General features: G+C 47.5%; 1 protein-coding gene across 2 annotated transcripts in view; it reads right to left on the bottom strand.

Annotated features, from left to right (window-relative positions):
- Window positions 1-818: 818 nt before the first annotated feature.
- Window positions 819-16,244, bottom strand: part of CCNY (cyclin Y) — a 219,650-nt gene continuing 204,224 nt past the window's right edge. For both annotated transcript variants that reach the window (XM_058532792.1, XM_058532793.1), the window contains exons 8-10: window positions 14,417-14,583; window positions 4,837-4,999; window positions 819-1,546 (exon numbers count right to left, since the gene is read on the bottom strand). In XM_058532792.1, the coding sequence (XP_058388775.1) occupies window positions 1,430-1,546; window positions 4,837-4,999; window positions 14,417-14,583 (447 nt within the window). In that variant the 3' untranslated portion in view covers window positions 819-1,429. The remainder of the gene's footprint in view (window positions 1,547-4,836; window positions 5,000-14,416; window positions 14,584-16,244) is intronic.

The following is a 16,244-nucleotide window of genomic DNA, read 5'->3' as shown; positions in this document are numbered from 1 at the left end:
TTAGAAACTTCTGTCATTGTGACCCAAGCAAATATGCAAACACCCAAAGCATTATATGCTTCATTGACTCAGATTCTATCATTAAACTTACTTTTATTTTACTTGATATAAAAGATTTTCATTAGCCCATAAGGAAATTGGGGTTAGTCAAAAAACGAAAAAGTGTGGCCATAATTAATGAAGCGTACACCTTCACAGTTTGAATTTGTGTAACTTCTCTAAGCACCCACAATGAAAATGCAAGCTGAGTTTTCTATTCAATCATTCTGTGAACTCAGTAAATGGTAACATTTTGCCCTTCCATGATCTTCCCACTGGAATCTCCCCCCTTGTTTTTTTTATTTTAGATTTTTAAAAAATTTTATACAAATAGACCAACTTTGATTTAAAGTAAACATATAAAATTGAGAAGAATATTGCTTGCAACAATGGATGCGGAACTGGAGCAGTGAGTGGGGCAGGGAGCACAAAGACACGGCTCCTCATCAACGTCCGCGGGCAGACACCAGCAGTCTGGAGAGCCCAGCTGCAGGCCGCCCTTCGCCGCACACTGTTCCTTCAGCCACCAAGTCTGACTGACTTGTAACTACGACTTCCGGTCAGAGCAAAAGAAACAACTGCAAGAAGATCGGAAGGCACAAGCACCCATGTGATCTAGAATTTTCTTGGGGTGAGGAATAGGAGGGAAATGGACACTTTTGGTTCAGCACTACAGTCAAGTTAATTTTGCCATTGTTGAAGAAAAACCGTATAAAAGGGTGTAGAGAAACGCAGGAAGCGCATCCCACTGTGAGGAAGAAAGCTCAGAAGACAGCTCGCAGGAGGAGTGCGGAGAGAACAACCAGCACTATTTATTTGGATGTCTGCGCCATGGTGGGTACAAACTATATTCTCTGCTCTGTGGGACCAAAACCAAAACAGAATAAAAACAAAAATCCCCCAAATCCCAAAAAAGCAGCAAGAAGGAATGCAAGAAGTCTTAGAGAACACACTGATCCCAGTGGCGGGACAAACGTGGCGCTTGTCTCTAACGCACATCCCACTGTTAGCCCGGCTGTGTCTCCGGCGTACCCTCTGCCGATGGCGAGGCACCCAGGAAATGGCCAGGCCGCGTCACCACCTTCCCCACCTCCACACGACTCCCCCGCCCCTCGTTTACTCCTCCGGGAGGAGAGTCTTCTTCCTCCAGGAAGACGTGCTGTTCACGACGTGGGGAAGGCGGGCGAGGACTTCCAGAATACCAGTTCTCTTCCCCGCAGCCTTGCTGTGTGTGGGCCACTCAAGAGGCGGTCACCCAGGCAGCCTGGCGGAGCTATGCATTTAAAAAGGAAAGGAAAGGAAAAACAAAAAACAAAACCACCCCAAGTCTGTCTTTTCTCAAACTGAAGGAGAAACTGGGGGATGGTACGGCCTCCTGTGGGGACGCCGGTTAGGAGATGATGGCCGGCGACCACCTCGGCAGAGTCAGATTGTCAGCACTCGCTGACCGCTTCCTCGCGGGTCTTCTCAGGTCCTTGTACTTGTCCTCGCAGAGGCGAGAGATGGCCTGTGGGGCAGGAGAGAGACAACTGAGGTCAGGGCCGGACTCGGGGGCGAGTGCCACCGCCCTCGAAGCTGCCCTGTCCACCCACTCATCAGACGCCGACCACCACCGTGTGCCCACATCGCTCTAGGCACTGAGGACGCGCGTGAACAGAAGCAGCAGGAGTCCCTGCCCGTGGAGTCGACCTCCCAGGCCCAGACCTGTGCTGGCTGCAGTGGGGGGCAAAGGAGGCGGAGAAGCAGTCTCCCTGTTTCCACGGTGCTCACAGTCTAGCTGAGGAAAGATCTCAGAGTGCGAACAATGAGAAGACAGTGTGGCCTGGGGGTCAGCCAGGCCCGGCTTCAGGGCTGGCTCCCCACTTAGGGGTGTGGGACCCTGGGCATGGGCACTGTGTCAGGTCCCTAGCATCCCTGTTGCAGATGGGGTAATGACAGCCCTCCTCGCAGGGCTGCTGTGAAGCAGTGGAGCTCCGTGTTGGGCCGCAGGGAGGAGAGCCCCGCGCCTGGCAGCCAGCACCAACTAGAGACCGAGTCAGAGCACGTGACCCAGTGTCTGAGTCAGCTTGAGATGACGGCTGTAGACGGGAACCAAGAGGGGACCACAGAAACACGGGATGTGGAGATCATCAACATCGTCCTCATGCTGTCAGTGAGGACAGTGAGCCCCCAGGCGGAGTGCCTTGGCCATGAGCAAGGCCAGGCCTTCCCTGGGGGTCCGGGCCCAGCCACGGCTCTCCCACGGCTGCCATCAGGCGAGGGCTGAGAGCACGTGGACGACCGAGGGGGGCCGGCTCCCATCAACGCCATCGCAGATGGCCTGTCCCAGTCACGTTCACCTTGCCATCTGACAAGATGACCGGGGTGGGGGTACTTCGCCCACGATGAGGCAAAGGGGGGGGTCTCTCGCTTTCTATACAATTCAAGCGACAAGCCGCGGACCATGCTGGGCTAGGGAGACAGGCACAGCGCCCACGCACCAAGAAGCCACAGTCGAGGGCCAAAGACACTGCCCTCTGCCCGTGCCACATGGCCTGGTCAGACCACCATCGGCTCTTGCTGGTCTCCCTGCCTCCCCCTCACTCTTGGATGTCCTCCCTATACTTCTGCCCCTGTCACGCACCCTGCTCTGTGGCCCCCCACTGGCCCATCCCCACAGGCTTTGCAGCAGCTCTGCCCTCAGCGCCCCGCTCTCTCCAGTCTTCATGCCCAGGCCACAAGGCTCCTGACACAGCCACACCCTGCTCACTTCTTCCTTTTCACTCACCATCTAACACAGGGGCAAGTTCACTGATTATGTTTATTGCTGACTGTCTGTCTCCTTCCAGCAGAACGTGAACTCCACAAGAGCAGGGCCTACTGGTTTTGTTCAGGATGGTGTCCAGGGCTTGCCTGTAACCAGCACCTGGTCTCAGAGTCCCCCGAGTAAACATGTGTAAATAGGTGTCGAACAGACGTGTCAGTTCCAACCAAGATCCGCACATCACAGAGGCATGGACATACAGGGGATGTTCAAAGAACCCGGAACAGAGGGGACAGAGCAACTGCTTCTACTCTAGGGAGTCCCTGAAGGGACGCATGACTGAGGATGGACATCAGAATGAGCCTCCGAGGGCTTTGCTTGAAGGAGGAAGAGGAAATTATCAGGAGGGGTGGGTGTTCTCCACAGGGACAGGAAATCACAGTCCGTGGTGCAGCATGGCGGAGTGGGCGACACTGCGGGGGACGGCCACTGGACGGCAGCAAGGCGTGGAGGGAGCAGAGTGGCCAGGGATAGGCTGACATGGCGGCCCACGTGCAGGCTGGCTCAGGCTCATTCTCTAGGCCACGCAACACTGCCAAAAATTAGGTGAGTTCTGCCTTCCTCCCCCTCAGACAGCCTAACGAGATGACAGCAGGCACTGACGCCCAGTCTCAGCCAGCCTGCGCTCAACATCTGGCTGCCCTGAGACACTAGATACCGCCCTGAGAGAGCCATAGGCCAGCGTTCCTGCAGGGCCAAGTGGCTGCCAGGAGCTCCACGCTCCTCTCCTCAGCCCCGGAGGAGCGGCTGGAGCCCACTTCAGCAGACTAGGGGTGCCGGGGACAGCTGCACAGGCTGGAGTGGGGCTCACGCTCACCGTGAAGCCTAATTCTGTCTCATGTGTGTGCTTGTGAAGGTCTGACCACATCTGCCTCGGAGGAAGCCCTGCAGAGGAGGGCTTCCATTCTACTCTCAGACAGAAGCGGGAGGCTTAGAGGAGCATTGTCATCTAAGGGCTGGTACACAATGACAACAAAGTGGCTGAGTTCTGAAAAGCTCGCTGGACTTTTATTTTAAACCCAGAGCTGTGCATCCAGTCTTGTGCATAGTTTCACTAAGTTTCCTTCTTGCGATTAAAGTTTTTACTTCTACAAATGTTATTTAACATTTTTGCTTTCTTAAGCTTGTAATCCACGATAACCCTCCTCCCCCACCTCGAGACGTTGTGTTGTTCGCAGCTATTAACCCTGTTAGATCACACTCTGGCCATCCTGACCCTGCACTCGACAGGGGATGACAATGGGGCACCACAGACTCCTGGGTCGCCAAGCTTGGGACATGACTGTGCCATCTACTGCTTTGCTCAAAGGTTCTACGGGATGAGACCAAGACGGTACCTGGGGATAAAGGTGCAGAGGGCCTGGAGAAGGGGTCTCACCAGTGAGCCTTCCTACCACTCGCCACTTTTCATCCTGTCAGAAAGTCAGACGGGAAGAGCCAGGTGCAAATAGGAAGCTGAGCTACATACAGTAGGAGACACAAAGGCCATACAGCTTAACAGTGAAGGCCCTACACCCAGACCAAGGGTTCAGGCTCACAATCTGGCTGACCTGAAACAAGACCAAGACCATCGGAGCTGGCCCTGCTCTCACTGGGCTGTGGAGAAAATATTCTGAAAGAATAAAAAGCAGAATCAGATTTTTTGATTCCTAATCATTAGGGTCACCTTCTATCCTTTTCCTTACAAAATGTGCATGCTGGGAAATATTTTTTTGGTGGGCTTATAATTTTTTTAAAAATAGGGGTTTAAAAGAATCTTTGATTTAAAAAATAGAATCAATGCACATTAAGTAAAAACTGATATTAAGGTTATTAAAAATATGAGGCTATACAAATTAGAATTAACTAAATTAATTGACTAGCTATTAAGGTACCTTGTCCTTATCTCCCGACGACACATTGTGGGAGAGGTATTGTGTGGTCACTGACTTCTGTGGTACCCAGACGCTGCACCTGCAGCAGTGCACCGAGACTGACGTGTTACAGCACCGTACCTCAAGCTTGTGAGCCCTCTCCCTGCTCAGGGGCTCCAAGGGGAAGCTCAGGTTGTTTGCTTCTGCCAGAGAACGAAGATCAAAATAATACTTGGCATAAACACTGGAAGGAACGTTGATGTTGAACTGGAGCAATTCAAGAAACTGTCGCTCTAGCTCGTTCCTGCAAAGCAAAGACAAAAACAGCACAGGCTGAGCTGCTGCACCAGGCTGCGTGGCGTGCCAAGGCAAGCTGCTAGAGACCAGACTCCAGAAAATCGCATCCTCCAGGGGGAAAAGCCATGTAATTAATTGCCTGGTTGGACACCAGAGTTGCAGTTTAACCACCAAATTGGTAATAAAAGCTGAATCCACTTGATTAGGTGCCCAGAAGGATGAGGCCTGATTAATGAGGAAGATTACCAGGAAGTGCCTCAGGGTGATTCACTTCACTGAGACCCAGAACACACACAGATCTCAGCACGAGCCCTCGGCTCAGACAGGGGGCAGATGAAGCCGTCAACAGCTGTCGAGTGGCGTCAGTGAGGGCCCAGACGGCCGCCCGGAGGAGAGGACCCGGCTCTGTTAGACCTAGAGGACTGCCCTTCCCCACCTCCTGGGAGAAGAGGAGAGGAGCTGCAGGGGGTGCTTCCTGAGACACAGGGGAGGGGGTGAATCCAGCACCACCCTCTTACAGAGGGAACTCAGCAATTCTGAAGGATAAAAGCAGTGTTCCCAAACCTGAGCGTGATCCAGCCTCCAGGAGGGCCGGTGAAGACAGCCCCGTCTCTGACTCAGCAGGTCTGGGGTGGAGTCAGAGAAAGTCATTTCTAACAAGCTCCCACCGGATGCCGGGTGTCGATGCTGCTGGGCCCGGCCCACACTTTGAGAACCACTCAACTGTGGAGACTGGTCAGTAAAGGGGCCGACGCAGGTGCTAAGATCCACCTGGCCAACCCACTTACATGTGATGATAACAAATGACGGGGAACCAGCATAAATTTTACAACTTCTACTCTGAGAACTTGCCCGTGTCCGTCATCTTGTTAATTAGGTTTATTTCTTGACAGTTACTAGCTGGCGGAGAAAGTCCTCAGTGACGACCTGCTCATTGAGCATCATGGGTGCTGGCCCGGACTCTGAATCGGCGCCACCTCCCCTGGAAGCACCTGTGCTCCCACCGCACACAACACGGCCTCCATCTCTGTCCTTCATCACACTCTACTATTCCTGTTGCCTTGCCTCAGTCTCCCCTACTTGTCTCCTCACAGCCACCTGATTTCACACGCCCGGCCCCTAGCACAGTCCCTGACATACAGTTGGTGCTCAATAATTACTGCTACTGAATGGAGCGGCCCAAGCTCAGCCTGGGCGGCAGGATCAGGGAAGGCTTCCTCCAGAAGGGAGAGCTGACTGAGTGTGGGAGCGTGGCGCTCTGATGGAGAGGAACAAGGGCTGGGGCGGGGTGTTCCCTGCAGGGGGCCACTCAAACCACCCACAAGCCTGCAGGAGACAGGACACACTGGTCACCGTCTCCTGCAGGTGGGGCTGACCACTGACAAGCCCTGTCCTGAGTGCCTGGCCTCAGCCCTCCTGACCCTGGCCTCAGCCTCCGCCGACTCCGCCCACACTGAGCCCCCAGCTCGGCCGCTGTGTCCTGGCACCCCATCTTCCCAGGCCTCCGACGAACGCAGCACCATCCTGTCCCACGCTGTCCCTGAGCCCCAGGCCGCCTCTGGAGCACGAGCAGACTAGGCCACTGAGCCCCAGGAGGACTTGCCCCAGTTTTGTGCTGCTGTCACAACAGGGACAGGGAGGCCGGGATGTGAGCAAGGGTGGGTGGCTCCAGAGAGACAGAAGCTACTGGGCAAGTAACAATTCAGAAACATCAGCAAGCTGCTCTCGAAGGCCTGAGTGCTTGAGATGGAAAGACCAAGAAGTCACATTCAAGTCTTTTAGCTGGAGAAACAGCGTTAACTTCCATGCTATTTCTACACAGCCTCGTGAAAGGAGTTACCAGGCCCCAAAAAAGAATAAATTATCCTAAATTTTACACTTTTAAGTAACTTAAATTACTTTGATTTATTTGGTATGATTTTTATTTTAAATGACTTTTAGTTATGGCTCATTTAAATGAGATTTAATACAAGATCATCCTGTGAAATACTGAAACCCAGATATGACTTTAATAAAACAAGAGTGTCAAACTACTGCTAAGGCCAGAAAGTGTCAAAGCAAACGGGCTAGAGTAGCTCTCCTGGGTGAGGGGGAGCTGCCTGGGGACAGACTGCCGCCTGCTGGCCAAAAGGAGGCACTGCAGGTCTTATTCTCCCAGCACTAAGATCTTGCCTTCTTAATTACCATGAGAGAGCTAGTTTGTTAATCCTGCCCCAAATGGCACAGACACCAATGCCTCTTCTGGAGGGGATACACTACGATTAAAGCCAAGAGGAGTCTGTTTCTGAACAAGGTGGCATTTTCCCAGGGTTCCTTGGAAAATGGAACAGCCTTCTCCCAGCTTTTCTTAAATGTTCCTGAATGTTTTCTTAAATGTTTCTGTTTAAACTCTGGGGAAAATAGGATTTTAGAGCTGCCGTGTTTTCAAACTAAGACAAGATTTGAAAATAAAATAATTCTTAAAATTTGAATTTCTAAACTGTAGCAGTACATCTTAAAGGGACACATGACAGCTTGTTATGTGACAAATCACCAGAAATCTAACAGTGACGCAGAGAGAATGGGCTTGATGGAGTTAATGTCCTCAACCGCGTAATTATGAGGAAATAGTTCTGGTGTAAAACTTTATAAGAAATAAATTTAACTCAAGAAACAAAGAAATATTTGTTACATTAGATCAATATTGTGAAGAAACCCAACTGAAGTGGTGCAATTTAGCAACTTGCAAATGGGCCTCTAAAACAGAGTGAAGAGAGCTGCTTTCATCATCTGACAACCTGCCCGCTTTCCCAGGACAACAGGCTCACTTCCACAACCAGACACCAGTCCAGCAACTCCACCTCTGGTACACACCCGAAAGAACCGAAGGCAGGGGCTTGAAGAGACATTTGTATACCATGCTCATGGCAGCATTACTCACAACAGCTAAAGGTGGAAGCAATCCAAGTGCCCAAGTGTCTATCAATGGATAAATGTACACGTTAAAGTGGTACAGTGGATGCTCTGTATATTTTACCACAATTGAAAAAAAAACCAGGCACCAGGCATCTCTGGAGGGACTGAGGTCCATGCTCTGCATCTACCTGCCCTGCAGACTTAAGACACGTCTCTCAGCTTCTCCTTATTTGGGATTCCTTTGTCTACACAGTAAAATGACTCTTATAGGATTACTGCAAAACAAAAACACAAAACCAACCAACACCAAAGCATAATTTTTTTAACAGCATTTTTGTCTATCTAGTTTCCAAGTCCCCTTTCCACCCACAGCAATCACCACTAGGTGCTCCGGGTGTGCCCACTCACTGCTGGTAAGAGGGAAAGACTGGCGTGGCCCCGTCTTCCCACACAAGGGCAGCCTGGACCTGAAGTCTGTTTGACCGGCATTGGCGAACAGTGACTGACTGCACGGCCACTGCCCGGTCTACCTAAGAGTTTCAGTGATGCTCGTCTTACAACGTTCTTCAGCCTGCGCCCACAGCTGCGTTCCGGGCCCACTGTCTAAAGGGACGTGAGGGACCCCATGTCGACCTCCTCACTGCCGAGTGATTCCTGAGCTGGCCGTGACCCTAGGCTCAGAACAATCAGGAAGTGCACATCGGGACGCTAGTACACAGGGGAGGCCACGAAGAAGGGTGCAGAGGGGTCAGAAGGACGCCTGGAAGAACACACTGAAAAACACATCACAAAGCTTTCCACCTGAAACTGGTGAGTCTCTGCCTGCTGAGGAGCTCCAAGGGAAGGCTCAGGTTGTCTCTGCCAGGAAAGGAAGACCAGTTGATGACACGAGATTAGCACACTGCTAAGTGCCAGAGCTCCCTGCTCCAATGATGCCCCACCACTGCTTCCTCCCCCCACAGAGGGTAGCCAGGAGCCAGTTTTCTTTTCCTCAGCTATTCAGCTGAGTGATGTCTCATTCCACTGACTCGTGGGGGCTCACAGGGTTTTACTGGAAAAGATTGAACGAAGCACCCATTTTTAAATATTCCAACAGTAAATCATGATTCTGTACTGATGCTGCAAAGTAACTCAGAGCCTCTACCTCCACAAGCTCCACGAGGTTCAGGAACACAGACACCCTGAATGGCCCCAGAACACACTGGATTTCATTCCTTCTTCCCAGAAAGTCTATTGGGTGTATCAGTTTGCTAGGGTTGCTGTAACAGAATGCCACATGGGTGTCCTGCAGTCTACTGTGTCCTATTCTCCTCTTCCTTTAGGACACCAGTCCCACTGGATTGAAGCCATTCTAATAACCTCCTTTTAACTTAACAACCTCTTTAAAGACTTGGTCTCCAAATACAGAGAAATTCTGAGGTCCTGCAGCTTAGGGCTTCACACATGACTTCTGAGGGAACATAATCCAGCCCGTAACAAGGGGTGTCTGCTTCAGGGCTCGGGGGCACCAGTCTTCATGCTGGGATATGTATTCCCTTAGGGTCCACAAAGACTTTCTCCAAGTGTGCCTGGGAACACAACAGCATTAGGAAATAGATTTCCAGGTCTGCAACTTTCGCTCTCTTTCTCGCTGGAGAATGCATCAAGTTCTCCATTTGGCTTCTCTTTTCCCAGTCCCTCTTCTCTCACTCTGAGAGGGAAGGTAGGCCACTGGCCCACCCTTACCAAGGTTCACTGTCCCAGGGGGAAACACCTCCAAGGAGCCACGTAAAGGGACTATCCCAATATTTGGTGTTGAGAAAGCAAACGACTCTAATGACAGGCTAATAACTTACAAGGTGTCCAATTTTTGTTTTAACACACTGAAGGAGGAGTGGCAGGCTCATTTAAATAATTTTTACTGATAGATGACTATGTGATTTTAGCATATAGTTCTAAAAGTGTTTCAAGACTCAAGTAACACTGTTATAACAAAATTTGTAATTTAATCTACTTACATGAGTATGTTCTCTCAGCTCTCATGTTAAAGAAAAGAAAAATGGGACTAAAACTGATGCTGAATTTCATTTCACTATATCAGTAAGTACTAATCATACACAAAAATATAACAGAGAAAAAAAGCTACTTATTTCATTAAGAGATTATTTCCCATAAGATTTTACTTTTTATATTTTACAAAGTTGATAATGTTTATCTTGTTTTGATCAATTGTGTACTAATGATAACTCACCTGAAGATTAGAATCTTATAGTCCAGAAAATAACATTCTAGTTTTAACTTACATATACATTTTTGTTACAGAGTTTTGAGGAATAAACTTCTGTAAGAGGAAACAAGAAAGAAAATGAATTCAAGGAGAAGTGAGAACAATATAAGACTTCCAACTGTAAGAAAATGCATGACGGTGGGTGTATCACATTACTACGGAATTCAGTCTCCAATGGATACTTTTCAACTTAAAAATACACAATTTAAAAAATACTGTAGGGCTGGCCCCGTGGCTTAGCGGTTCTGGCGGCCCGGGTTCAGATCCTGGGCGTGCACCGACGCACCGCTTCTCTGGCCATGCTGAAGCCGCGTCCCATATACAGCAACTAGAAGGACGTGCAACTATGACATACAATTATCTACTGGGGCTTCAGGGGGGAAAAAAAAGGAGGAGGATTGGCAATAAATGTTAGCTCAGAGCCGGTCTTCCTCAGCAAAAAGAGGAGGATTACCACGGATGTTAGCTCAGGGCTGATCTTCCTCACAAAAAAAATAAATAAATAAAAAAATAAAAAATAAATAAAAAATACTGTAAATGACATCCTTTGCAATTATCGAAACTTATGATGAAAATTTTTTAGATGTCAACGTAAAAATGAAGTGAGGCTACAACATTTTCCAAAATTCTTCCAGGAGTGGACAGCTCAAATGCATGAAGACCTCTGCTGTCATGGTCACCTGGCTTGTCCCTACAAAGAGATACGGAGACACAGGTGCGCTGGAGTCAGGAATAGTCAACATGCAGCACAGGAGCACCCTCTGGGCGAACATCCCCGCCGGCGAGAACCCTCCGCTTCCTCCTGTCCTTGGCGGGGGGAATCTGCATACTCCTTCCCAAATCTGCACAGATGCAATTGTTTGATCAGCTTTTCTTACAATATATAGGCTCTGACAGCATGTTAATACACATCAACGGGTTAACAGCACATGATAAATGGGTCACAGTGGCTCTCGAACAAACGGTAGAACAAACACTTTGAACAGGAAGGGCTTCAGTGTGGCTCAGGCCTCAGTCCCCAGAGCTCTGCAGGACAGGGGAGGCACCCAGGCAGCTGCTGGCCGGGCCCCTGAGCTGGGCCCACTGGTGAGCTTCTCAAGCCTGGCAGATGGGGATGGAGCAGGGCGTTACGCTGGCGTTTCTTCAGAAAACTGCTCACAACCTGACCTGTGAAACAAAAGCGCTTCCTCTATGCCCAGCCACAGGCGTTTGGAGGATTCGTGGAATGCTGGAAGAACTGCCAGGGCTCAGCAGTGGCTGGCATGATGACAGGAGCCTGGCCATCAATGGCTTCCCAGAAAGGGACAAAAAATGGGCAGGCTCAAAACCTGGCTCAAAACACGGTCAATCTTCTTCGGATGGATTATGGGATAGAACTTGCACATGCATGCTGACTACTATTACACTGACCACAGTGCTGGTTCTTTTGAAATATTAATGCATAAAGCAGCAGCTTCACTCAATAAAACATTCACTATTTGCAGCTGACAAAAAACCTAACTTCATTATAAATGAAAACTGCTTAAGGTATAGATTTGTCTACCGAAAGAACAAAAATTAAAAATATCATAATTAAAGAAATTCTTAATATTACGTTTAATTTTAGCTGAATCAACTTTTTCTAATTTCAACATTTTCTAATGTCGCTGTGTGGAAAAGGACTTGACTTTCAAAAAATAGTTGTCATTTTTTATTAAGATAAAAAAATTAGATAAATGAAAACAGTTTTAGCTTCAATTGCTTAGAAGAGAAGAAATATAAATTGTGGCTTTGTAACTAGCCAAGTCACCTGGCGTCTTTCTTAACTTCTCAGGGCCTCATTTTCATCTGTAAAACGGGGAGAGTAACAGTACTACCTCATGGGTAACTGTGAGAAATGAAGTAACACACAAAAATTATTCCTTTTGGGCTAGGAACTGCTCCATAAAGGATGGCTGCCATTATTAGCATCATGATGATGATGAGGACGATGACTATTATTATTATTATTGCTATTTTAAAATATTTATAAATATATGATTATATATTAAATATAATATTTAAAACATATAATATATATTAATATTATATAATATTAAATATAATGTTTACATATTCTTGGCAATTGTTTGGTTTTTCCTAACTTGGTAATAACTTCAATGAACAGAACCTAAGTATCTAGAATTCCAAATTACCTGTTATTTTTACCCTCTTACTTTTTTATTCAAGGAGAGAATGACAAACTAAAAACTGACTATTGCAGGCATTTAGTTAAAACACCTTCCCAGGGAGCCTGGGGACAGGTGTGCGTCGTCTCCACTGCTGTCACCTCTGACCACTGTGTAATGGTCTCTGGGGCTAAGGATGCTGGGGATGAACTTCCCTGCCTGCTAGTTCCGCCGGGGCATCATCTAACCTCTCCAGGCCTGTGTCCAGTGGAGACATAAGCACATGTATTACAGGGTTACTGACAGGATCAAATCGAGGTATGATGAACTGGACAATGAGGGCCTCCTCATATATAATTTATAAACATTTCTTCAAGGTTTTAAATAAAATGAAAGGATTCTCCATAATCCCTAAATCTACATGAAAATTCAGTTTTGCCGGCATTTTGGTGAATGAAACCTGGTGGATTAAGGACAAGAACACAAAAGGAGTCTCCCCCCACCCCACGCTCTTCATTCTTCATGTTCTCTGTTCTCTTTTGTTCTAATGCTTCTGCGGTATCTCTAATTTACATCTGTATCTCACTTCCTTTCAGAAATAGCTGGGACATAAATGACTTCAGCAGGCACTTTCTGGGGAAGCCCTCTGCCTGCTCTTGCAGAACACGAGCGCCACCACTCACACGGTGCCACCAGCCCTGCATCGGCTACTCCACACAAACAAGAAGGGACAGCTGTGATGGCACTCCTGGGCTCGCAAATCAGTGTGCACTGCTATCAGGGAAGGATGGGAGAGTAACCCAATAAAGGAGACTAGTCAGCACTTCTTGCCATCTTCACTCAAGTGTCCGTCTCCTGTACAGTGTGAATGACAATTATTTTAGTAGCTGTTTTCACCTTGAAATAGAATCAAGAATTTTATTTTTCTTACTATCAAACACTTCTTTACGCTTCCCTTACTGTTCACAGTAAGGAAGTCCAGACACAAGCAGGGGTGTCGTAGGTCTGCAGCAGGAATAGGCTCTGCAACAGAGCCCTAAGAGCGTCAACAAGTGTGCCTCAAAGCGCACTACAAAACGGGGTGCCCGGCAAACCCACAACCAGAGGCGAGGAGGGCCCTGGTGAGGGATCCGGAACCAGCACACCCACGTGACACCCCCACAGGCTGCAGTCACAGGCACCGTGAGATCCTACACCCCAGGTCACAGGTGTGGACTGGGACACAGCTGGGAACCTCCTCCAGCCTAAAGCTTCCTCGAGGATGCCAAACAAACAAGAGGAGACACATTTTAGCAAGTCTAGTGTCAGAAGTGCATATAAACTATAAGGAACTCCACGTAGTTCATCCTGACTGGGTGCTTTCCCCCAGCTCCTCCCTCCTAAGAGGCTCTGCACCCGCTCCCAGTGTTCCAGACCCCAGGGAGCCAGAGGACAGGCCTGCAGGCCTCCTGCTTACGCCCCACCTGGACCTGAGGACCGAACCCTCCACCTGAGGAGTCCTGTGGGTGCGGACAGGCCCCCAGGCCTTACGGCACTTTCACTGCACTGTGGGGGCTCCAGCCCAGCTGGGGGAGAACACGCAGCCTAATAAGGAGGAGAGAAGAGAGGCCTCAGGGGCAGAATGCTGATTTTAAGCAAGTGAACTTGCAAAAACATGCCAACAGCAGGGAAACTCTTCCCTCTGAAACTAAACAGACAAAGACACTATTTTAGCTCCTCCACTTTTTGGGCGGGCTGTTGCCCACAAGAGACAGGTGCGACGCAGGGACTCTCTGTTATCAGCCTGCAGCGAGACCCAGAGCTGGAATGTCCAGCCCCGGTCTACACCTCTCTAATGAAGGTAAAAGACTCTGCCTATAACATAATTTCAGTAACACAGCCTCACAAAACCAGAAAGTGTTACTAGCACCTATTCATGATCCACAATGAAGAGAAATACAGGTTTTTGCATATAATATTCCACAACCGTGTCCTTGGTTTGTCAGCCACAAGAGACACTCGGTCAAATTCATTTATTCTATACTATATAAGTCATTGAAAAACGGATGCGCTGTCCTTCCCACATAGGCCCCCTGAGATACTGAGTACGACCCCCACACACAACACACACACTCACATGTCCTCCACCGTGATGTCCTTCAGGATCTGGCAGTAATCCACATTCCACACAGCCTGGTCGTCCCACACCTTGGAGGCCAGCAGGATCGCCCCCAGAACGATTCGCTTCCAGTTGGCCGGACAGATGTCTATCTCTGCATAGGTTAAAAGTCTTTCAAGGTATACCTGGGAAGACAGGAAAACGCCAGAGCTAAAGGACTCGAGGTGCTTTCTCTCACACACTAGCTCACATAAAATTCTAAAACTGTTTACCATTTCACCAGCCTTTAGCCAGGGATGTAGTACTTGATCATACTCATTTTCAACAAGTCACAGGGCTCAGCGAGTCTGACGTCAACGGGCACACTCTGCACCTGGACAGTGTGGACGCAGCTGCAGCGTAAGAGACTCCCGGCAGGAACACGCTCCAGGAGCCACACTTTCTACCTCACTCTATCAACTAGATATCAACACAAATTCAACAGACAACAAATGTGCCAACAAAGAGAGCCATGAATGTGAAGGAAATGAACCTATCTTTTTTTCTATCTGTAGTTTTTCTTAATTAAACTTTTTATTTTGAGATAATTGTAGATTTACATGCAATGTTGATAAATCTATTTCTTCATTGTGGAAAAATATATATAATATAAAATTTACCATTTAACCATTTTTAAGCTTACACTTCTGTGGCATTAAGTACATTCACATTGTTGTGAAATTATCACCATCCATCTCTATTTCCAGAAGTTTTTCATCATCCAAAACTGCAACTCTGTACCTATGAAACAACAACTTGCCATTCTCCCTCCTCCCACCCTGGCAAACAACATTCTACTTCTTGTCTCTATGAATTTGACTATTCTAGGTACCGTATACAGGTAGAATCAAAACTATTTGTCCTTTCGTGACTGGCTTATTTCACTTAGCATAATGTCCTAGAGGTTCATCCATGTTGTAGCATGTATCAGAATCTCCTTCCTTTTTAAGGCTGAATAATATTCCATTATATGTATATATCACATTTTGTTTATCCATTCATCCACTGATGGACATCTGCGTTGTTTCTTCCCTTTGGCTACTGTGAATATTGCTATAGTGAACACTGGTGTACAAATATCTGTTCAAGACCCTGCTTTTGATTCTTTTGGGTATGTATCCAGAAGTAGAATTGCTGGATCATATGGTAATTCTATGTTTAATTTTTTAAGGAACCACCATACTATTTTCTACAGTGGCTATACCATTTACATTCCCACCAGCAATGCGTAAGAGTTCCAATTTTTCTACATCCTTGCCAACATTTGTTATTTTCTGTTTTTTTGATAGCAGTCATCCTAACAGGTGTGAAGTGGTACCCCATTGTGGTTTTGGTTTGATAAATCCATTTTAAATAGTTACAATGAAATAGTTTCTGCTGAAGTTGGAAAACGAAACCAAAATAACATAGGATTTCTAAATTGGCATGATTTAGTTTGCAGACAGACATCAGAAATACCCACAAAGCCCATCAATTAAGTTAGGTCACAAGGTAAGAATGTCTCCTACAGTTTCCTTTAGTAAGCGTGTTTGTTAGTATGTTTCACACTTCTTTGAACCATGGAATTATTATATCTACAGTTTTTTATCAAATACATTTACAAAGTAGAACTACTGCATCAGAAAGAAACAAACGAAATTAATCACCCATTCTTTTTAAAGAACTTGCTTTCTAAGGCAAATGAAATCTATGTAGTGTCAGAATTATTCATAGCTTATAATGTCTGTAAAGTCTTAAATATTACAACATGCAAAAAAAGGCATGTGTGGAAAAGGGAATGTTAAATACACAAATAAAATATAGGTTA

Source organism: Diceros bicornis, chromosome 36 (assembly GCF_020826845.1).
Source record: "Diceros bicornis minor isolate mBicDic1 chromosome 36, mDicBic1.mat.cur, whole genome shotgun sequence".
NCBI classification, from domain to species: domain Eukaryota; kingdom Metazoa; phylum Chordata; class Mammalia; order Perissodactyla; family Rhinocerotidae; genus Diceros; species Diceros bicornis.
This window is presented reverse-complemented; position numbering and strand designations above follow the sequence as displayed.